This window comes from Pyrus communis, chromosome 14 (assembly GCF_963583255.1).
Source record: "Pyrus communis chromosome 14, drPyrComm1.1, whole genome shotgun sequence".
In the NCBI taxonomy this organism is placed as follows: Eukaryota; Viridiplantae; Streptophyta; class Magnoliopsida; order Rosales; family Rosaceae; genus Pyrus; species Pyrus communis.
Genome location: NC_084816.1, coordinates 21,585,714 through 21,608,273, shown reverse-complemented (window position 1 = coordinate 21,608,273; position 22,560 = coordinate 21,585,714). Strand labels below are relative to the sequence as shown.

General features: G+C 36.5%; 3 protein-coding genes across 5 annotated transcripts; 2 read left to right on the top strand and 1 right to left on the bottom strand.

Annotated features, from left to right (window-relative positions):
- Positions 1–638: 638 nt before the first annotated feature.
- LOC137715369 (increased DNA methylation 1-like) lies at positions 639–12,270 on the bottom strand. 2 transcript variants are annotated; one of them, XM_068454672.1, is made up of 10 exons: positions 11,717–12,266; positions 11,550–11,582; positions 4,779–8,028; positions 4,322–4,442; positions 3,609–3,688; positions 2,928–3,169; positions 2,641–2,727; positions 1,803–1,902; positions 1,297–1,498; positions 639–1,214 (listed from the first exon to the last, which is right to left on the bottom strand). In XM_068454672.1, exons 3-10 carry the CDS (start codon positions 7,569–7,571, stop codon positions 874–876), a joined length of 3,966 nt encoding a protein of 1,321 aa, XP_068310773.1. In that variant the 5' UTR covers positions 7,572–8,028; positions 11,550–11,582; positions 11,717–12,266; the 3' UTR covers positions 639–873. The 2 variants fall into 2 exon arrangements, with proteins under 2 accessions (XP_068310773.1, XP_068310774.1); XM_068454673.1 differs by lacking the exons at positions 639–1,214; positions 1,297–1,498; positions 1,803–1,902 and adding an exon at positions 1,919–2,222 and having other exon boundaries at positions 11,717–12,270.
- Positions 12,271–17,458: 5,188 nt separating this feature from the next.
- LOC137715250 (protein DJ-1 homolog B-like) lies at positions 17,459–21,628 on the top strand. Of its 2 annotated transcripts, XM_068454503.1 has the most exons (8): positions 17,459–17,602; positions 17,728–17,928; positions 18,464–18,613; positions 18,726–18,908; positions 19,726–19,806; positions 20,310–20,510; positions 20,598–20,738; positions 21,070–21,628. In XM_068454503.1, the coding sequence occupies exons 1-6, from the start codon at positions 17,576–17,578 to the stop codon at positions 20,421–20,423; spliced, it is 756 nt and encodes a 251-aa protein (XP_068310604.1). In that variant the 5' UTR covers positions 17,459–17,575; the 3' UTR covers positions 20,424–20,510; positions 20,598–20,738; positions 21,070–21,628. The 2 variants fall into 2 exon arrangements, with proteins under 2 accessions (XP_068310604.1, XP_068310606.1); XM_068454505.1 differs by lacking the exons at positions 19,726–19,806; positions 20,310–20,510; positions 20,598–20,738; positions 21,070–21,628 and adding an exon at positions 19,532–19,719.
- Positions 20,460–21,276, top strand: LOC137714581 (protein DJ-1 homolog B-like). Its single transcript, XM_068453766.1, has 3 exons — positions 20,460–20,510; positions 20,598–20,738; positions 21,070–21,276. Exons 1-3 carry the CDS (start codon positions 20,460–20,462, stop codon positions 21,274–21,276), a joined length of 399 nt encoding a protein of 132 aa, XP_068309867.1.
- Positions 21,629–22,560: the final 932 nt, after the last annotated feature.

The following is a 22,560-nucleotide window of genomic DNA, read 5'->3' as shown; positions in this document are numbered from 1 at the left end:
GGGCAAAACCGTCATTTCGCACCTACAATACGAATAATTCGGGACGGGCTGTCACAGGTGGATTTAGTTTTAATCTCACTGGTCAACCATTGTTGTAACGAATCTCTTACAATTTATTGGAAAAATAAAATGCAAAATGAAAGTGATCTATTTTCTATCTAAGTGACAGTCACGACCTAAGTGGGTGCCTAGGAAGGCGCCTGTGTAGGTCTAGGCACTCTTTCTTAATTTTCAAACGTTTATGATTAATCGAGGTGGTGGCCAACTGCTTAGCGCCTAGGCGAGGATTTTTAGGCGTTCATTTATGACAAAAAAATCACCAAATAATTTTTAGTCCAGTGATAATTTTTTAGTATGAAAATGGTTGTATCGAAAAAATTGTTCTTGAAAGAAATCAGGATTCTAAATTCAAATAATAAAATGTGAGATTTAAGTGGAACGCCCTACCTTTACATGGCCAACGACACATCGATGCGTGCAAGTTTTTTCAACATGGTGTTGCATCATTAACACGGGACGCTAGGATGATGCTGCTTCCATACATAGGATTGAAATTTTTTTTACTTATAATCTATTTTCTTCAACTTGATCCCAACACTGTTTTTAAGATGTAAATTTCAAACTTTGGATTTATAGTGTCATATTGGTTAAAACCTAATATCAAAGTTTGTTCTGTACCCTACACAACGAATGTCAACAAACAAGATCAAAGTTATAAAAAAAAAAAAAAGTTGAGCAAGAACATTGGTTTTCTCGACGGTCCAATCTTTCTTGAAGACAACGCCCCTCACAGAATATTTCATTTGAGCACAAGACACTAACTTAAACCATTTTATTCATTTCAACATCGCCTTTTTTTTTTTTTTCCTGCGATTATTCGTCCAAAGGAAGCTGCTGCTGTATTTCATCATACATTTTCAAGGATTCAACATTAGTCACGGTTTCACGCCCGTCACTATTTCCTAATGTTAGATCTGCCACTTCTTCACTAGACAGCTTTGAAAATTCGCCCTGCAAAGTGCTTCCTTCGGCTTCACGTTGCACATTCTTGCTTCCCATAACTTCTGCTTCCTTGGTACCAAGTTCAGATTCCCAGCCTTCTTCGATCTGACAACCGGTTCCCTCCGATGGCTGGATAGCATCGTTGAATTCAGCTTCAGAACCGACTTCTAACTCCGCATCAGGAACAACTCTGTTGGTTTCCATTTCTGCTTCTGTTTTAACATCAGTGTCATTAGCAGAACGCCATACATTAGGCTCCCGAACATGCCCGAGGAGGGGAAAAGAATAACTTACCTGAATGCCTATGTGCTTTTTGATTTTCGTACAAGGGTTTTTTGAGCAGCATTGTTCCAGGAAAGACCATCAAGTTGATCTTGTTCAAACTACGCTTCTCGTCGCCTTCTATGGGTACAAAGCCAAAACCCTGAGTCCACGTCTCTACCAAATCGGGAATGGCAGCTACGACAAGCTTTTCAACCTTAAAAGATATTAGCATCTACAATCACACGGAGAAAGAAACATATTAATAATATGAACCAATTAAAAAGACTCAAATGACGAATATCTGCTGGACCAGTGAATTCTAAAATCAGAGGTCCGACCTATACACAGATCGATCCTACTTTTATTTCTAAGAAATTAAGAATATTACTTGATCCTGAATTTAGAAATAAAGGAAGACTTGTAAACTACGTTTCCATAAATAGGTATAAATCCTGATATATTGTGTATCTTTGGCAGAAAAATAAATCCAATTATTTCAAGGAAGATGCCATGAACTACATATTCTACATCCATACCTCTTCAATCGCAGTCAGAAGGCGTCGGCACATTCCCTGGCGACGGAAATTACTGCAAGTTGCAATGAGCGGCATCTCTGCAACTGTTGTTCCATGCACCCTGCAACAAACAAAGTTGGCAAAATATGTCAGAAGTTCAAAATCAAAACAATGAAGCACTAAGAAACTCAGAAAACTTGGGTTGGTAAAGACAGGGGAGCTGAGAAGAACAGTGGAAAAGCTCAAACGGTGTGCGTCTGCACAGCTTTGTACGTGCATCAAAATGATGGCGATGCATGCAGAGATATTTCAATGCCAAGTGTTGAAAACCTCTGAAGTACCTGGTCCTGTACCCACTCCCATGACGTACACCGTACGTAAAACTCATACACCTCTAGAGTGCAGCCAAACGACACCACATGTGGCAAATATGCATAGCCCCTACTCCACCCAAGAAGTCAAATCAATATAGCACTTTATTATTATTCAACGCAAGTGGGCCTAATATTTAAGAGTTGCCTAATTGTGTCAATTAGACCTCTCCACCGTGGAATTGACTCTGGTTGGAGATGTTGAAGATGCTCCAAGGGAGCATTAATAATTCATTCACGAAGTCAAAACCACAATGTCACTGAACTGCACAGCTAGCAATCAACGAGGAAGTTTTTATTTTTCACAAGAAAGAAAAACATGCTAACAGATAACAGACAATAGATTAATGCGGATGCAAGCTGAAGAAAGAAACATTAGAACAAAATACTGGTGAGAAACCTAAACAAAACGAAGATCAAAAGAACGGACCAACTAACATATAAACATTACATAACATAACATCACAAACAGCTTAATTTCGTACTACCTGATGGATGCTACAGATACCAATGCATCATCTTTCTCCAAGACTGCAGTGTAAAAGCCTTGAAAATTCAAACGTGCAAACTCTGACCTGAAAGTTACACAAAAATAGCAATAAGTATTTTCATGAATACAAATGATATTTGACAAGCAACTTCACTTAAACCAAATTACAGCAAATTGCAAGAGGAAGTAATATTTTAGATATAACTGTTCAAAGCTACACTTTTAAGAGCCCTACTTATCAAGTCGGAAAATAATCACGATTCTTTAATAAAGAGATGATCTCACCCCCAATTGTACAAAACATGGGGTATCATGTCTATGCCTGTTCTTGGATCAACCATTGACAAAAAGCATTCCTCCATTATTGTAAGAGAAACAGCTAGTTTTGTATTGCATTCTGCTTTAAGAGCAAACCGTTGAGCAGAATGACCCTTTTGGTCATCATGAATGCATCTAAGTAGTGTCCATGAAAATCCATCAGCAAAATGATTAATGCAGCCAACGCGAGATTGAAGACCAGAATAAGCCTACACACAACCATTAAAATTAGTATTCGAATTAATGAAAACCAGTAAGAATAGCAAATGAAGACTAATAAATTCAAAACGCTCTCTTTTGGCCTAAAACAGTAAGCAAATTTGATCACATTGCTCTTTCATAACAATTATGACAACTTGGAAGAAACAAATCACAATGAACAAAGAAACAACTACTTGACTCTATCACCGGTTCCCTATAGCCAAATAAGGTTCATCACAAACGTGCAAAAAGTTGTAGGATGACGTTTTAGGAAAGGAAATCCACTATATTTCATTTACGTAAAAAGAAAATAAGTATTTGAAGGAAGTCCTTAATTCACCCAAGGAAAAAAACTAGAAGCCAGGAAAACTCATTAATTTATTTTTGTGTAAATCCTGACAAATCCTCCTTGATTGAAATTTTATTCATAAGATAATATAAAATTACCTCCTGACAGCTTCTATTACAGAAATAAGTATCCGGTATGGTTCCGTAGGTACATTTATCTTTCAGGCATGCCGCATGATCTGTTTATAAAAGAATTATAAGGTAAGCTAGACAATGGAAAGAAGAAAAAAAAGAACATAAATAAAAGGGTAAGTTCAACTTAATCACAAGATGGCCACTGATAAGTTAATAACAGAGAGGAGATTAATTAGAACAGAGATAATAAACAATAACATGAAATAAAAAATCAATTCCTTGTAGTCTAATAGGCAAAAATGGGTTGAACTTCCTTACAGAGACTATATAGTATGAAAACACATAACCAAGTTACTTTTTATGGCAATTTATTGTCCACTTTCATATATAATACTTATGTTTTTAATCAACTCCAACAAGCTTCTAATGCTCTCTAGCGAATATAAATTAAAATCTACCAACGAGAAAATATGGATAAAAATAGATCACATTTTGGTGTTGAATATCCATCGAAGGAAATTGTGGAAAATTAACTTCTATAAATCTAAGAAGGGTAATTATCCTTTTATTTTTCTAATAAATATTAGAACACCAATATACCATCTTTGCGATCGAAGAGAATATTAGGCACCATGTTATAGTTAGACATGTACATACCACATAAAACTTCAATTTATCTACATGTACCGAAAACAGTTTTAGTTACAAGAAAGATAATCTAGAAACAAGAAAATTACATTTATGCTCACACTGTGAACACTTAAATCCATCAGGACTCGAAGCCCCCTTATCATTGACGAAATCACCACATATCCAACAGGTGCAATTCGAGCAATACCAGTTGCCTTCAGGGAGCTCCTGAAGTTCAAAAGCAAAAACAGATGATTAGTTTACATTAAGAGAAAAACAAGTATAAACTCCAAAACAGTCGCAAATCAACAAGAATCCTTCTATGAATAAAATATAAAAAGTTAATAATTAGTAATCTAATTGTGTGAAAATATGGAAATAGACATATTTTCTTAACGAAATGTTTAAGCTGAACAGAAGCATAATTAGTTATGAAAACATTTAGAGGCGCTAGAACCAACCGTGCAAAAGTTATAAAAACATAGAATGGAATGGATACAAAAAATAAGGAGGAAGTTTCAGGAAAAATAAACAAAACGTATCTAAAAATCAGCAAAAACAAACCTGCAGAGATAAACAAGCCTGATGAAAAGTAGAGGGGCAATTATCACAGCATATCAGCTCGCCACCATCACCACAAAGTCCACATGAATCATCATTTTGATCATTTGCATCATCTCGCACGACGTGGGTGCTCTTTTTCCTGGTCTTGTATTCAGCTGACCAAGCCTGAAGCTGGCATAAGGTGAAGGACTGACCAGATTCCATGAAAAGATTCAAACATGGACGATTCTGTTTGAACCCACCATGACTCTTGAACTCAGAAACTGAAACTACTTTACTGCAACACTTGCAAAAAATGCCATCCCTAGTAACCAGACCATCTATAAGGACACCACCATCCTTAGGATTCCGATACTGAATCACATCATCTGGAGATAAGACACCAGCATCAATTAACCAAGACAAAACTGTTTTCACTCCTACAGAATGCCATTTTCCATCCTTAAAGTGCTTTCCCCCACTGCCCAGGCTTCTTGGAAGCAACTTGCAATGACTCTTTTGGCTTTTAGTTTTACCTTTCTTATGAGCTCTTGATTTGTAGGCTTTCTTTCTAGAAGAATATTGAGCATGCGTTGTCCTAAAATCTTTATTTTTTATAATAGCTGAAACCAACAAGTCATCATCTTCAATTTGGCATTTAAATGATTTACTTCTTCCAGTCTGGACATCATCACATTCACGTGAAATCTTCATCAACTTTGAACTTTTTCTCCCAATCTGTTGCTGGCAAGAGTCGGTAGGTAAGTACATCTTGCGACTTCCTTTGCATCTTTTATTGCCTGTAAATTCATCTTGGACCTCTGTCGACTTTGACTGGGTACCATTAGCATCAATACACAGGGAATCAGCATTCTCACTTGAAGTAAAATCTAAAAGGCCACTTCGGTATAACGAGCTTGGTTCAATTTCAGATATCTTTTTAGACTTCCTACGTGTTTTTCTTTTCAGAACATCAATTGTGTAGTTTCCTTGGTTATCTAATGATCCCTTCTGAGCACTTTCCAGCTTATCATCAACCTTGCCTCCCTCCAATTCATCTTTTTCCTCAGAAGAATCCACTGAGGTGTCTTCCATAACTTCCTTAGGCGTTTCTAAATCAAGTCCAGAACTCTGTTTATTAGAGCCAGGGGAATTTGCATTGCCATCTTGGTGAGGCGAGACAGCTTCAGAACCTCCATGCACATTGTTACAATTTCTAGAAGTAATGGGATCATCTCGATGAGTAGCTGACTGAATACAAATGCCACCAGACCCACAAACTGGTAAGGAATCCGGACAAGTTATTTTCCCAGAGAACCCATTTTCAACTCTATTACCAGCATTCACCAAGCAATGACTTTCTGCAATAGCTGAATAAATAGATAGTCCCATAAGAAATTTCACTTCCTCATTACTTGTCTGTCCGCAATGTTTTGAGGAACTTTCATTACCAGATTTCCCACAGGCATTGTAATCTCGCTTAGAAACTGCCAATCCAACCCTCCTAGCCAGTGTGGAATCACAGAGAGGAGCTGACACATCTTCCTTAGTAAAATGACTTTCTATGTTATTGGCACTAGTCAAGGCCAAAGCAGAATCAATCTTACGGTTCGAATCAGCTATACTTTCAGTTGCTTTAACTATCTCTCCCTTTCTTAGACTACCAATCTTTCTCTCAATAAACACGACAACCACAAAAGGATCTAAAAGCCTCCACCAGTAAGCCAATGCAGTAGCAGGTTGTGGATGATGAATCTCTTTCTCAATATTTACTAAAACACCAGACAGATCTGACCAGAACTGACTGATATTGGCCCACTCCTTTGTATCTTCCTGCAGCATACTGTACCCATCTGCTAACAGAATTTCTCCACATAACCGCCAAGCTTTGGGGAGTTCCCAAATTAACCTTCCCTTAGGTGTTATATAAACAGTCTCCATATAATTTCTACTAGGTCTTTTTCGCCTCTCAATATGCCATCCAGCAGCTTCAAGCAAGCGAACAACATGATATCGGAGAAGCGGACGAGGGTCCCTACTATTCTCCATCTTCAAGGCAACATTGGAGACATCCAAAACAGAAGATTCAAATCCGTTGGGCTTTCCCTCAGAATGTAGAGGAGTTCTGGATTTATCCATAACAGTGGCTAATGGACTTGCAACCAGAAGCCTGGTCAAGAAGTTCTCATGTGAAGCAATAGCTTTACTTAGGCAGACTTCCTTTCTATCGTCCCCATCTGAGTTTCGCAATCTGCACTTTGAAACATCTGGGTCACCTGCTACGCCCAGTTTGTTAAGTTCTGCATGTTGCTTAAACAGATAACAACTAGACGTGACTCCCTGGCTAGAAGATTCAACCAAACGAAATGTCACTGTTTCAGAGACAGAGTTTGAAGCTAGACCAGATGTGACCCTTCCTAAACCAGGTTTGGTATTAGGAAGCTCATCAACTGAAAACGTCATTCTATTAACAGTCGCATCATCACCATTCCTATCTAACAAAGCAGATCTGTCCAAGGAAAACCCTGGTGCAGAGGTTTCTCTAAAATCTTCGGCTGCTTTATAAAACTCCTCTAAACAGATATTTTTTGAGGAGTGACTCGTTACAACTGAGTTTTCACTGTTTGGAGACGGTGCTCCATCAGTGTTCTTACTTGACTCACATTCAAAGTTAATCATTCCAGTAACAAGACATCTATTACTAGTACGACCAATGTCTTGACCAAAGAAAGCCTCTGTGAATATACAGTGCTCATTTTTCGATCCTTCAAACCCATCATCATGCAAATCGTCAATTTCTTTGCTGAGAAACATCTCTGTCAACTCACAGCAGTTCCACTTTACCAGTCTTCCTTAAGTTTCCTGATTTGCACTACATATAACCATCAGCACGAAAGGTGAGATCTACCCTGCTGTATATTCCTCTGTTTAACTGCTGCTGAAAATCTGGAATCTGCCCTTGACAAAATCACTATAAATACTGAAGTACAGGTAAAGTCATTTAACAACTGCCAACCCCAAAGCCATGGAAATCTCCGTACTTGGAAAATAACATCTCTACTAATTGAGAGCAAACTTGTTCAGTCTCTTCCTTTCTTTAGTGAATATATATAAATATATATATATATATATATATCCAACATCAGAAAAGGCAATACTACATGGCCTTCATTCACAAATCACTGCATATAAAACAACGTAGTGTTCCTCATCAATGTCATCATTCAAAGCTGATGTTTTAGCTCAAACAATCCAACTACTGTTGAAGAATCTACAATCACAAGGAAAAGTGCATTAAAAACTTGGGATGTAGAACTCATATAATTAACAACATCCAAAAATCACTCCTAGCGGTGTACGACAAAACTGAATATAAACCTCAATTCTTCCATTAACTCTATAGCTTTTGAAAGACAAAACAGCCAAACTCCCTTCCCTCCAATAAGGAAAATCACAAAATAACTCGAACACTTACATTACAGATACCAATCAAAATTCAAATGCAATCCATATATCCCTCTAAGAATCGATACCCTAACAGATCAACAGATCCAGCCGTTAATTTAAACTTAATTCGTAGCAGCTGACCATAATCAGATCAAGCTCCAACTAGAATATTTTTTTAATCCATTTAAATCTTTTAGTATGTACATACAATGCAAATATTCAAATCTTGATTGAGTTTGAGTTTGTGGACGTTCTTTCAGATTTCAACTTCATTCAAACGTATATGGATAAATAGAATTCATATTCAGATTGGGCTTAATTCACACCAATTTGACACTGATTACTGAGTCACTGACAGACCTATAAATGTTGGAACTCCTATAGAAACTAGGTAAAATGCAACAGGAGCATCAAAAGCATCTAAAAAGAAAAGAAAACAAGAAAAAACAAACTCCTAAACACTTAATTCTTATTCACATTATGGCAATAGAACATGTCAAACCATTAAGCAAATATCATAACTCTCTCTCTCTACACACAAACACACATGCTGTTTTTTTTTTCATAAGCAGGAGGCAAGACATCATAACTCTCTCTCCTTAAACCCTAAACCCATCTATGATCTAACGGTCAAGAAACATGATCTCATCTAAAAATTTAATTAAGGCCCTTATGAGACATTTTGGTACGTGCGGGTGTGTGTATAATTCCCATAATTAGTAAATGATAACATAACTTATATAACATTTTACCAAACAAGTGGCAACATAGAACTCCATTGCCTAGACCTAAATGCAAAATGCATTTAATTACTATTGTCAACCAAATAAGATTTCTCGCTGTGTTTTACTATTCTTAACTTCACATGAATAACATTTGCAATCACATCAAACTAATTAATTATTATAATAACAAAGAAGAGGAACTTTTACAACATAAACAATAGGAACCTTATCTGACTCAAATTCTCACACGTGGAAAGACAACTAGTCTTTCAAATCTTTAGTCTCACATAATCTGTGTTGTTTAAACAGTAATTTATATAAAATTTAAATATAAGATTACTAATTAAACAAGTCAACGCCATTTTTTATTTATAAAGAGACGACTTTATTAAAAGAGGAAAGAAGGAGAAACAGTCAAACAGCATAAAGGGTGGTCACGCAAACCACCCAAGCAGAAACAAAAATAGAAAAAGACAACTCCACAAAGCTGAAGAATGCACTAACGCAAACTAAAAGGAAGCCGCCTTCTAATCTACCTAAATTCAGGAGAGAGAAATTCCCCTGAACTCAGAAGAAATGGCAGCCCAGAGGGCTGACAAAAACCTAATTCTATCCCAAAGCTCCGGAAAACCAGCTCCTACATAATCTTCAAAAATTTCTCTCCATCCATACCCCCCAAAACACAGCGAGAATTCTGCAACCCCACATCACCTTCACTTTCTTACCCTTCCAAACAAAATGTGAGCTTCACTGTCCAGCTTCAACCACAAACCCAAAGTGTATGGACAATGAAGAAAGATATAATCAGTGGATTCCAAATCTAACTTACATAAGATACGCCAATATGCACTCATATTTACCTCGTGATTTCCGTACATTGCTTTCACCAGTTCACTAGGCTGCTATACACCACTTCGCCAATATTCATTTTTCTACATGAATGTATGTACTATAATTGAAAGATCGTCCAAAATAAGATAAAAAAATTATATCAAAAATGCATTTGGCTCTTATTTAGTTTCAGTTAAATCATAAACGGTCCCCCTAATGAAAAAATTCTAGTTTTGCCACTGCTTAATAGGAAGGAAGAATCTTCAAAAATATTATTAATGATGTAGTTTCTCATTGACAGGACACCACAATTCATGTTAGAAATACCCTTCATGTATCCTGCATACATAAGTAAACGTCTGCAGTCTTGAAAAGAGGGGGAATTACGTAAAATGGAGATATTAGAACCATTTTACATTAGTACATTCAGTATTCAACGAGGAAAAAAATGGATAAAAGATTGCTTAAATAAAATAAAATTTTGACAAAAAACAAGGATATTATTGGACTTGTATAAAATTTGAAAATGTCGAAAATGCTTACTTGTAACTCAACTCACTATACATTTTAAACAATGACATGCATTTATTTTAGAGTGATAAGCGTTGGTAGTTACAGGGTAGATGGTTTTTGCGTATTGGGAGATGGTTTTTACGTGGGGAGACAGTTTTGTAGATAATAAGCTCCCTTAGTTTTGTATATAACCAGCTCCCTTTGCATAAAAACTTGAAAACAAAATTGTCTAAATTCTTTAAAGCAATCGTCCTGTTTTACGTGCATGTTGAAGAGGAACTAGTTACGTCCCAAAACACACATCACAACCAAGATTTAGGTAGTGCACGTTACTATGATTGATAAATCAACAAAATTGCCAACTAACCTTCAGTTCCAGAAAGAAAATCATAAATACAATGAGTTGTTTTGATTTTTATAGATAAAAAGAAGATATTAGTAATTAGTAATATATTGGTGCCATGCATTTCATACCAAAAGCCTAGTTCGAGGAAATAGATAAAGAAACTTTCTCCCCTTAACATTCCATGTTCTAAACTATCCTTTTCCTAACAAGACGGTCATTTCCAATATTAACCTAGTCAGGAAATAAACACACACAATGACATAAAACAGTCTAATGCCTCGATCAAGGACTGCAACCCCATGAAGGTACACAGATGGTTCAATTCCCCCAGAAACAATGCAACCTCTTTTATACTTTCATAAACTCGAAAAGAAAAAAAAAAAAAATGAAAGGACACTCTCTTAGTTTGTATCATTACAGAATACAGATACAGCTCAAGGCACGCAGTAAATTTTTGTTATTATTAGCACTCTCTAAATGCACATGAAATAAACGAGTAGAACCATTGAGCTTGAATCAAAAATTAGTAATCATAATAAACCTTATGAGGAATTCTTCACCGGTAGAAAATATCCCAATATTGCACATCAGTAATAGAGACAGAGGGAGATTTCCGAGACAACAACAGGATATATATATATCACCCATGCATTGGATCCCAAGGACATGAAAACTCATACACACCCACGAAAACGAAAACTAATCAACAAATTTAAACCCATTACCAGAAATGAATGAAACATCAAAAGCAAAAAAAATCCTAAAATATCCCATGATTATGCAGATCAAAACCCATCAGATAAATCCTGATAAAATCACATTTCCTGGTTGAAGAAACCACAATTCACTCCCCCGCCATTGAACATATTCACACAACAGAATAAACCAGATAAACGAACAAATGAACAAAAACCCAGAAAGGTAGCTCACCAATGCAATGCATTTCCTGATCAACATGCAGAGCTGATAGATGCACAAAACTGGTGTTAGGGATTGAACAATTGGTGAAAAACTCAAAAGGGTTTTTCCAATTAGTGACAAATCAGCTGAAAAACAATCCAATTGGGAGAGAAACAATGAGGTTTAAACAAACTCACCTAGCGATGCATTTCCCAATCGACATGCAAAGAAGATCCGAGCAGGAAATTGGGATTAGGGTTTTGAAATTGGAGGAGAAAGAGATAATGGGTTTGAGTGAGAGAGGAGATAAGAAGAGAGAGGGGGAGAGAGAGAGAGGGGAAAAGGGGGTCTGCTTTTTATCACTTAACAGTCTAGCCGTAACGGTAGACAGCAAAAAACTCCAGCAGAATAAGGGCTTTTGATAACCCGGAAAGTGCTCCATGTACAACAGATGCCATGTACATGTACACTCCCCTCTCTCTCCTCTCTCTCTCTCTCTCCCCCTCCCTCCTAAATCTCATGCTATCATCTTCCATGTGAGCAGCCCATGTCATCTCATCTCTCTGTCTCTCTCGTCAAACCCACTATGCTTTGTCTCCTTGCATATTTTGAACCCCATAAACACCAGCCCCCAAAAGTAGGGTTTATAATATTTGGTCACGCTGATCATGGTAAAGGATGGTGTTATATTTCCGATATCTCTCTCTCTCATGATGTTGGGTTTGTGCGCTCGATCTGCTCGGATGAGTGTTAAGACAATGTATCATGTTATGGTTTGTTGGCATTTATAGGTTGTTTGAGTTTCGGTTGCTTGTTTGGGTTCAATTATACTTTTATCAGTAATAAGAAAGATCGTTATGAATTTTTTTTTTTTTTTTAATGCAATGGTGAACTTTTGATGCATGTAATAATTCACGAATTATATACATCAGGTATGTTTATTGCGAGTAATTACGAATCACCAAAACTTCAATAGTAAGATAATTCATCTTTTCTACAAGTATAAAGACCGATTGCACTGTTTCGAACTTTCTTACTATAATTGCTTAAAGACAAAACATTGTCTTAGCGTACTTCCACGATGTACGGAATCAAAAAATACAATATACCCTTGCTAGTTTTATTGTGTGGTGTACCATGTACGTACGAAAGACTGTAAGAGTTTAAACCTATGATGTGAGTGTACATCTCATCTCATGCTAATTTGTTTGTAACTTTCTACTTGCAATTCATTTAAAGTGGCTTCAATAAAAATTGTGGAACAGACCACGAACAACGCTTTTAATAAAAAGAATTCATTGTTAATAATATATTCCTCGTACCATTGAGGTTTTTTTAAATAAAAAAGATAAGTATAGATAGCGCTTTGTATGAACTAGCTCAGAGTAATAATTGAAATAAATGCCAGTAAAATTCAATGTTATTACACTATTTGTCACCCATGCAATGACAAAATTTATCCTAATCCAACTTTTTTTTAGTTAATTTGTGTATCTCATATTTTTTGGGCGTTTTGATATAGGCGCCTCGTTTTTTAATTCTTTAGACTAAACATACACTTCTTTTGAAATTTTGATCAAGCATTTTCCTAAAATTTTGGTTATTAATTTCAGTTTTTCACATAAATTTATTTTGTTTAGAATTTTAGTTTTTCACAACTTTTTTTGGACATTTCGTTTTTTTTTTTTTTTCTTTTCCTCTTATCCTTGTATGTATGCATTTATTATCCATTTCTATGCATTTTTTTATTGTTTGTTATAATTTTACTTTTTTGTTTTTTGTGAATATAGTAGAATATTTATAAAAAAAATTGTCAGATTTTATTATTTAGAAAACTCAACACATAATAAAGATTTGTTTGATTATATAGCTACATCTAGTTACCTAATATGGACACATTTAGTTTTATAGTGGATTTGATTTTTTGTATTTCTCTGTACATTTGGAATGTAAATGTATCAAAACGGTTATCAGATAGAGACATTTGGTTTTGTGGTACATTTGTGATTTTTTGTTCATTTGGTCTTTTGGTACATTTGGAATCTCAACATACCAAAAGGGTTACCAGATAATGGGCACATTTGGTTTATCTGTACATTTGAAATCTAAATGTATCAAAAGGGTTACATAACAATGGGTATATTTGGTTTTATGGTACATTTGGTATATTTGGTATATTTGGTATATTTGGTATATTTGGTTTTATGGTTTTATGGTATATTTGGTATATATTGGGAGGTGAACATCACGTGAAGGACCGTGCCCAACTCTGGGCGGGAGCACTAACACCGAGGGTGCATGTTATGAGCTCTTTATGCATCTCAAATCACTACTGAACGTAAACATAAATCATAACTCATCTGGCACTTACATGTGCGTCCGCAGCACCAAACATATATAAACGTATGCGACTCATAATGCGTAAATAAATGACAAACAATAGGCATGGCATATAAATGTATAATGTTTCAAATCAATTCCTGGGAAAAACATAAGTATATACGTATATACGGAAAACCAAAAGTCCACTCACTAGTATGTAGAAGGGTCGTAACCCCCTTACCTCGAGTGACAACGCTCGTCCTCGGGATAGGTCTCACCTATATGCAAAACAATTATAAAAACGTTAATTTTGAAACACATAACCAACCTTATGAAATAGCTTTTCATACAATGCTCAAATAGGGTGTATGAATATACCAATGTGATCTCCTCAACCTCAGGAACATCCCCATATTTTTAGAAAAATTTTTCATCGCCGCACACCCCCCCACGCGCCGGCCACACGCAGGCACGTGCCTGGCACACTGACGGCGTCAGTTAACACCGTCAGGAATATTCCGTTAACTTTAACGGATTTCGTTAACGCCGTTAGGAATATTCCGTTGTCTTCTCCGGCGAGGCTCCGACGCCGTCGCCGTCGCCGGCGCCGGAAAATCGTGAAAATTTCAAAACTTCATATCTTCTTCGTTTTTTCAACCAAATTTCACAAAATTGGTACCAAAATGAAGCTTACAACGAGAGGAACAAATTCATACCACTTTCAAGTACTAAAATCCACGGAATCTCGCCGGAAAAACACCACCAACTCCGGCCAACCTTGTAACTCACGATCCCGACGTCCAAAACCTTCAAACGAACCGCCCCGAGCCTCCTAAGGACCTCACCAAGCTTCCTACAAGCTTGAAATTCCAAAAAACACAAGAATTAACGTGTGCATGAACAGTGACAAAATTGGGGTATCCCGAGTTCGACGTGAAAACGAAGGTATCCTTACCTGAAAATGGGTATGGTTGAGCTTCTACGGACCTCACGAGCATGAATATATACTTTGTTTCCTCGATCTGTGAAGATTAGGAGGGTTTCTGGGTGTATCCGTACAAATGGAATAGGAAATGGGGGAGAGAAAGGCTCGGGACAGGGGGTGCAGGGCAGGGAAAGGGTGAGAGAAATGTGGGAGAGTGTGTGTGTGGTCCACAACCTGCCAACAACAATCCAAAAACAACCGCACAACGAAAAATCACACTAGGGGCAAAATCGTCATTTCATCCCTACGGTTCGAAAATTCCGGAACGGGCTGTCACATAGAAAATTATTGAGATGGTAATTGATCAAGGCACCTTAATCAAATCTTTATAAGGGATGAATGTTTAATCTAACAACTATAGAAAAGATGTAAGGCATTCTAATTTTCTCCATATTTTTTCTGTTGATACGTGTTAGTACCCCATATTTAAAGCTTGTTTGGTAACGTTTAAAACAAAAGTGAAATGAAATTTTATTTATTTATAGGATATGAGAATAAATTTGGTAAATTTCATTCGATAAAATTTTTCAAAAATGAAGACAATAAATCGTGTTTAGCACCAATATTTTCCTAATATACTTTTTGATAACTTTATATTAATTATTTTTACAAAAATTGATTCTTTCTTTATTAGTCCTCATCCCGACCGGATAGTTGCGAGCAATATAATAGTCAGTCGGGATGGATGGACTCATAGAGGAAGTTTTCATGTTTTTTTTTTTCTTTGAACACTACTTGGATGTTGCAAATTCTGCAACAACTTCTGCTTCCACTCAACACAGATGAATGTGTGTCCAAACAATTAAAATTTTAAATACAGATTGGACACGTGTCCATTTGTAATTAGATAAAAACAGAAGTTGCTACTGAATTTGCAGCAGCCAAGTAGTGTTTTTTTTTTTTTTTTTTTTTTTTTTTTTTCGGATGGGCTTTTGGTTGCATGAAGACAAATTGGGATATAAAAGATAAGATTTGGACTTCTGGGTCCAGATCGGCCCAAAGATTAGCCCACAAAGCAAAACTCACGTCCGCCATATAGGCATATCCACATCCGAACCCACACAACCATCATAGGCTAGCTATCTTCTAGAAACAACGCGAAACCTCGGAACCCGGAAGGCCAGATGACATTTAAAAAAATGTCAAAATCAGCAATAATCGTAACAAAAGACATCAACAATAATTTCTAATCGAGAAGTCAAATCTGTTGTGACATGATATATAATGACATCCCTCTCTTGCTGTCAATATCAGCAATAACGGTAACAAAAAACATCAACAATGAATTCTAATCGAGAAGTCATATCTGTTGTGGCATGATATATGATTAGTTTGGTATTGCCGTGCTTTTAAAAAAATGTGTTTCTGCTGTGCTGTGAGAATAAGCAGCTGTGAAACAAAGTAACAGAGTGTTTGGTAAACTTTTTTGTAAAAGTGTTTTTGTAAAAAAAACAGTATTATAGTGTTTGGTAAACTTTTATGTAAAACAGATGTGAAAAAAACTGGTTTTTCAAAGCTGGGTTTTGCAGCTTCTTGTTTTTGTCTTTTTTTCATCCAAAACTGTGAAAAAAAGCTGAAGTTGAATGTTTACCAAACACAAAAATAGCTCCTAACTTTTTTTTTATACCAACTTTTTTCAGAATCAACTCAGTACCAAACCAGGCCATAGAATAACATCTCTTCCTCCTGATGTTAAATTTGACAGCAGCTTCACATGCTTTTTAGTTAATTATTAAATTTTTTTTTTATTGTTTTCTTCTCTCCTCCATTCTCTTTCCTGTGTGTTTTCCATCTCTGTGCAAATTTCGTCCCCTCCCTTATCCACCTCCGCCATGAACTCCTCGCTTATTCCATGACCACCAGGTAGCAAAACCAGCAATCCAAACATGCCTAAAGCAACCCATAACTCAGTTTTTCTTCACTACCCAGATTAGAAAAACATAAAATCTTCAAAACCCAGAAAAAAAAGTTGAAGAATTTATGCGGGAGTCGTAAGTTACTAACCTGTTTGAGTAAAGAGACGGATTGGTGGGTGTCGGAGCTCGAGCGATCGATGCAGTTGAGAGCGGAGACTCTGGCGACTCCATCGCCGTTTGTGATTTGGGTTGCCATTTTCCGGGGAAACTGAAATGTCAGGAGTTGAGAATTCAGTGTATGAAATCGAGTGTGGAGGACAATCTTTTGGGTTTTTTTTAACGAAAAAGCTCAGGTGAGCAATGAAAGCACGCACCATCCTCTGCTATTTTATGTATTTCCATACTGAAGGAGCTGGAATCTGGGACTAATACTAGTCCTCACATGAATTTTTATTATCAATTATTTATATATGTAAAAATATTAAATATATAATAGCAATTATGAAAAGAAAATATTGTAATAAAATAATAATTTAATTTGATATATCAGATTAAGGATAAAATTTTAAAAGATGTCAAATTACCACATAAACTATCAAATTCAAATTTTATGTTTAAAATTTGAAGGAGATGGTCTTAACCCCTCCTCTCTCATTTCTCTGAAATTTTTTTATGTGACCAAAAACACAAATGATGCATTGCTTATTTTTATATAAATAGTAAAATTTAATATTTTAATAAACATATTTCATTATTTATACGATGACACGTGTTTTACGAAAAAATATCTCCATTTCTCTTGCCCCACTCTCCTCTTTTTAATTTCCAAACTCAAACCCTCAGTCCCTCTTCTCTGAAAGTGCTTCTTCTCCTCTTCCTCCGTCTCTGCAGCTATGGCTTCCGATTCTCCTGCTAAGAAGGTGATCACAATCATCCACTAATCACCTCACTAATCACCACGCTAATCAGCTCATCTTCTTTTCTTTTTCTTTTTTTAATTCGATGATTGTGTTTGCTTGTGAGTGAGATTTTGACTGTGGCGCAGGTTTTGGTTCCGATTGCGAACGGCACGGAGGCGATTGAGGCGGTGATCACCGTCGATGTTCTGCGGCGAGCTGGGGCCGATGTTACTGTGGCTTCTGTGGAGAAGCAGCTTCGGGTTGATGGTTACCACGGCGTTAAGATCGTCGCTGATGCTTTGATTTCGGATTGTAGCCAAACTGTTTTCGATCTCATCGCTCTACCCGTACACTCTCTCCCTCTTTTCGTATTTGTATTTGTATATGTATATGTATATTTACAGTATATGCATATGTATGCTTCTGTTACTATTTGTGTATTAGAAATTTGAAATGTGGCTACTTTTGTTTGTTTCTGAAAGTGCTGATACAATCGAATGCAAAGTGTAAAACTTGGCTCATATTACTTCAATTTTCAAACTTGGCTAATATCACTTAAAACGTGCAGTTTGTTTCGATTTACCTGAAGAATTTTTTGCTTGAAGCAGATGTGTTTAACTTCTTTGAGTGTGGGATTTTGGTCCGTCACGCCCAAATTAATGTGTTGCCTAATGCCACTATTTAATTTCCAAGTAATGTCCAGACGAAGCTGAACTGCTGATGTAATCCGTATTGTATGGGGTGGAATAAGGATTTTATCCATCGTTGTGTGTATCGTGCTCTCACCGGCTTCTCCAATTCTGCTTTAATGTTTTCTTGTTGCATTGTACTACTCCTTTTTAGGTACACTTGAATTTTATTATATCCGTTTTTATGCTGTAGGGAGGCATCCCTGGTGCTGCTAATCTTAAGAATAGTGAGGTTCTGGAAAGCTTGGTGAAGAAGCAGGCTGCAGATGGGAAACTCTACGCTGCAATCTGTGCTTCACCTGCAGTGGCACTTGCATCATGGGGCGTGTTGAAGGGACTGAAAGTAAGATCTCTAAGAACCTCCAATGTTTCATTAATTATAAAATTTTAATTAGTGTTTTTTGCCGTTTTTGATGACTAACTCTGAACTTTTGGGCTCTATTGGTTTTTAACAGGCAACTGGTTATCCACCTTTTATGGAGCAATTAGCATCTGGTGCAATCGCTGTTGAATCAAGAGTGCAGGTGGATGGCAAAGTTGTGACAAGTCGTGGACCTGGTACTACCATGGAGTTTGCTGTTGCACTGGTCGAGCAATTGTATGGGAAAGAAAAAGCTGATGAAGTTTCTGGGCCACTGGTATATACTTTCTCAATGTTCTTCGTTTTGATTGGTTGTGTTATTCTTCAATCCCTCACCCCAATTTAAAAGGGAAAAAAAATGGATGCATAGAATATAAGAAAAAAGGTTTGATGATAATTTCCCTTGGGCACTCTAATCATTGCAGATTTAGTACAATGAAGACAAAGATTAAGGGAAACGATGAGAAATGGAGATTCATTGGAATTTACCATAGTCTAGAAATGTGTGGATTGAATAAACTGGTATTTTTAATTGAATTGAGAAAAGATGGTAAAGACCCCAGAGGCTGAAATTTATATTTTTGCTAATATATTTGACAAAAAGGAAAATAAAACCATTCGAGGTTCGTATATAAGAAAACTTAGGATAGAGTATTCAGTAGATGATATTGTGAGTACTTAAATGAAAAAGGGGCTACTTTGTTATACTTGTGGGCTTTAAATATCTATCTATATGGACCTTTTTGAGCTTAACTTCTTCCTTGTATATAAAATAAGCTCGATCCAGTAACATGTATGCTTGAACTGCTGCTTGTACACGGCTTGTATTTTTAAAGGTCTACCTTGTCATTGATTGGGTGGAGGTGGTTATTGCTAGCTTTTGGTGGTGTCATTCTGCAGGTGGCTTTCTTGTCTACCGACTTCAAAGCTATTCATTGTCTGGGAAAATTGAAACAAATATGATTCTGTTGTTATCTGGCTTCACCTGCTACCCTTGATTAACGGCCCAACTGGCTGAAGCCCTAGACTCTGCAGTTTAGAATGCTGTTTCGGTTTTGTTTGTGGTGGGTCTGTAACAGTGTTTTTGTACTCAGGTGATGCGGTCCAACCATGGGGATGAATATGTCATAACTGAGCTAAACTCAGTTGAGTGGACTGCCAGTGATTCCCCTAAGGTGAATTTTTTATATTCTTATCCATTTTATTGTACATTGCATGCTGTTACTTTACTTTATGCGTAAGGCTAGGGAGACTAAATTTTGAAACCAAATGATGTGGTTATTGATTGGATTATTTCTCAAGTATTGATTAACGTGCTTATTTCCTATTGGGGACACATCATTTGGTTTGCAAGTTTGGTTTAAAAGTTTGGTCTCCCTAGCATTGTCCTTACTTTATTGGGCTTTTGTTGGACGAAGTTTGAGAACACCATTGTGTGTGGATTTCTTTGTCTACTTTATTGGGCTTTAGCTCAAGTTGCATTCAGATAGGGTAGGAAGTGTAAATTCAAGTTCAAATCTTGTTGTAAGCAACCTAAAAAAGGGGCTATACTGGAGTGCTTTACTTGGTGGTGATTTACATTTGCAAATATCTCTAGGATCCTTTCGAATTTCAACAATTGTTTAAGGTATAATGTGCTTTGTAAGTTATAACTTCTTTTGTCTTTGTTATCCTTTAGATTCTTGTACCTATTGCGAATGGCACAGAGGAAATGGAAGCTATTATAATCATTGATATTCTACGATGGGCCAAAGCAGATGTTGTGGTGGCCTCTGTAGAGGATAAACTATAAATTATTGCTTCCCGCAAAGTTAAACTGGAGGCAGATATGTCCCTCGATGAAGCTATCAAACTTTCGTATGACCTGATTGTCTTGCCTGTAAGTAGGGTTTCCAGCTTTCTACTGTTTAACAGTTTCTCTTTACCCTATTGATTTGTCAAACAATATTCGTATTTTTTTGATCAGGGTGGACTTGGTGGTGCCCAAGCATTTGCAAAATCGGAAAAGCTCGTGAATTTGTTAAAAAAGCAGAGGGTATCACAGAGACCTTATGGAGCAATATGTGCCTCCCCAGCTCTAGTTTTGGAACCCCATGCCCTACTCAAGGTATGCTTTCAACGTTGAACAACCTAATAATCGCATGTACAATTTTGTGCAATTCCATTAACGTTGGCCCAATTCTGGCTGCCCCTCTTGTAATTGAGTAGTGTACTAACTGGACCTAACATTATAATCATTTCACCGAACCTTTCTGCTTCTTGCATCGTTCAAACTCGTTCAGGAACTTATTTACATTCAAATCTCATATGCGTCCATCACTGCATTTTAGAAACGTTTTAAAATATCAACTTTTTATATGCCTTTTCCACTTTAGTGTTTGCTATTTAAATTTTTGATGTTGCTGAAACCACTTAGTGAGCTTTGTTCTTTGATCCAGGGCAAAAAGGCGACAGCGTTCCCCGCAATGTGCAACAAGCTGTCAGATAAAAGTGAAATCGAGAACAGGGTGGTGGTTGACGGCAACCTCATCACCAGCAGAGGACCAGGAACTTCAATGGAGTTCGCTTTTGGAATTGTTGAGAAGTTTCTTGGCCGCAAGGAAGCAATAGAGCTCGCGAAACTCCTTCTTTTCGTTCATCCTTAGAGCTCATGTTCTGGTATAAGTTGCATCCCCATACTTTCGGCCCGGGACTACCAAAAACGGAAAGCTGGATTCATATTTCAGTGTGAATCCTTTGTGCTTTACGGAGTTCGTGTATAAATAAATGTGTAGAGAACTGGCTTTGGTATTGCTCATCTGTAGTCTTGTACTGAACAGTCTCTGTTAGAACCCAAAAAAAAAAAGAGTTCGTCTGTAGTTTTGTACTGAACAGTCTGTTAGAACCATAAAAGAGTTCATCTGTAGTTTTGTAGTATCATCGTTGTTGTAGGCAGACCTAACTTGGGTTGCGTCAATCCAAACCCGTTCATGTTCAATCCTACTTTAAACCCGAACTAATGGGTTTTTTTTTTTTAGTTATAATCCGTCTGAATCTAACTTAATTTTAACCTGTTCATTGATTGGTTACCAGATTGTAACCCATATCAATTAATGCTCATACTACACCCAAGTGAGCCCAGTCCAAGAATCAACGCGCTTTCTAATATTTTTTTTTTTTAGTAAATTACCCTTTATAATTATTTAAGCTCCTAGGGAATAAGGTTATATTTGTAGTATTTAAATCCTAAAGCTTTATAGTAGATGAAGTTATGAAATTAAAGTTAGCTAGTTTTGATGCTATTTGGCTTAATTTTTTTAAGAATTTTTAGAAACTAAATTGTTACAAGATTAAATTTGAAAAAGTTGGGCAATCCGAACCCAACTCAAGTAAATCCTAATTCAATTAAACCTGAGCCCAAACGAACCCGAATGAAACCTAACCCGAACCCGAGCTCGAATTGTAAAAGTTGAGTTATGATTGAGTTGACCTTCCAACCCACCCAATCCGCATGAGTTGCACCCTTAGGCAGACCTACGTATTTCACATTTGATAACTATTTTGTTTTTACGTTTCATTTCTTCTATGTGTCTTATACAAAATTAAAAACAAAAAACGACATGATAATTAAACTGGTTTTTTTTTTTCTTCTTCTTTTAAAGAACCAACGGTTCACTTTTTTGAGAGCCGGAAGACGTGGAGAAGTGAATTTATTTTGTTGGAAATTGTGGAACTAAATTACAAACGCTAACTTCCAATATCCTAACAGACAGAAGAAAACAATCCAGGAACATTAATTGATGTTTGACGTGTTTTGCATTGAATTATCAAAGAAAGTGTCTGCTAAGCGTCATCTTCTCAAAAATGGACTTTACAAAAATAAAAATCTTCTCAAAAAAGGATAATATAATAAATTTAAATAAAAAAATACCCATGACAAGAACTTGATG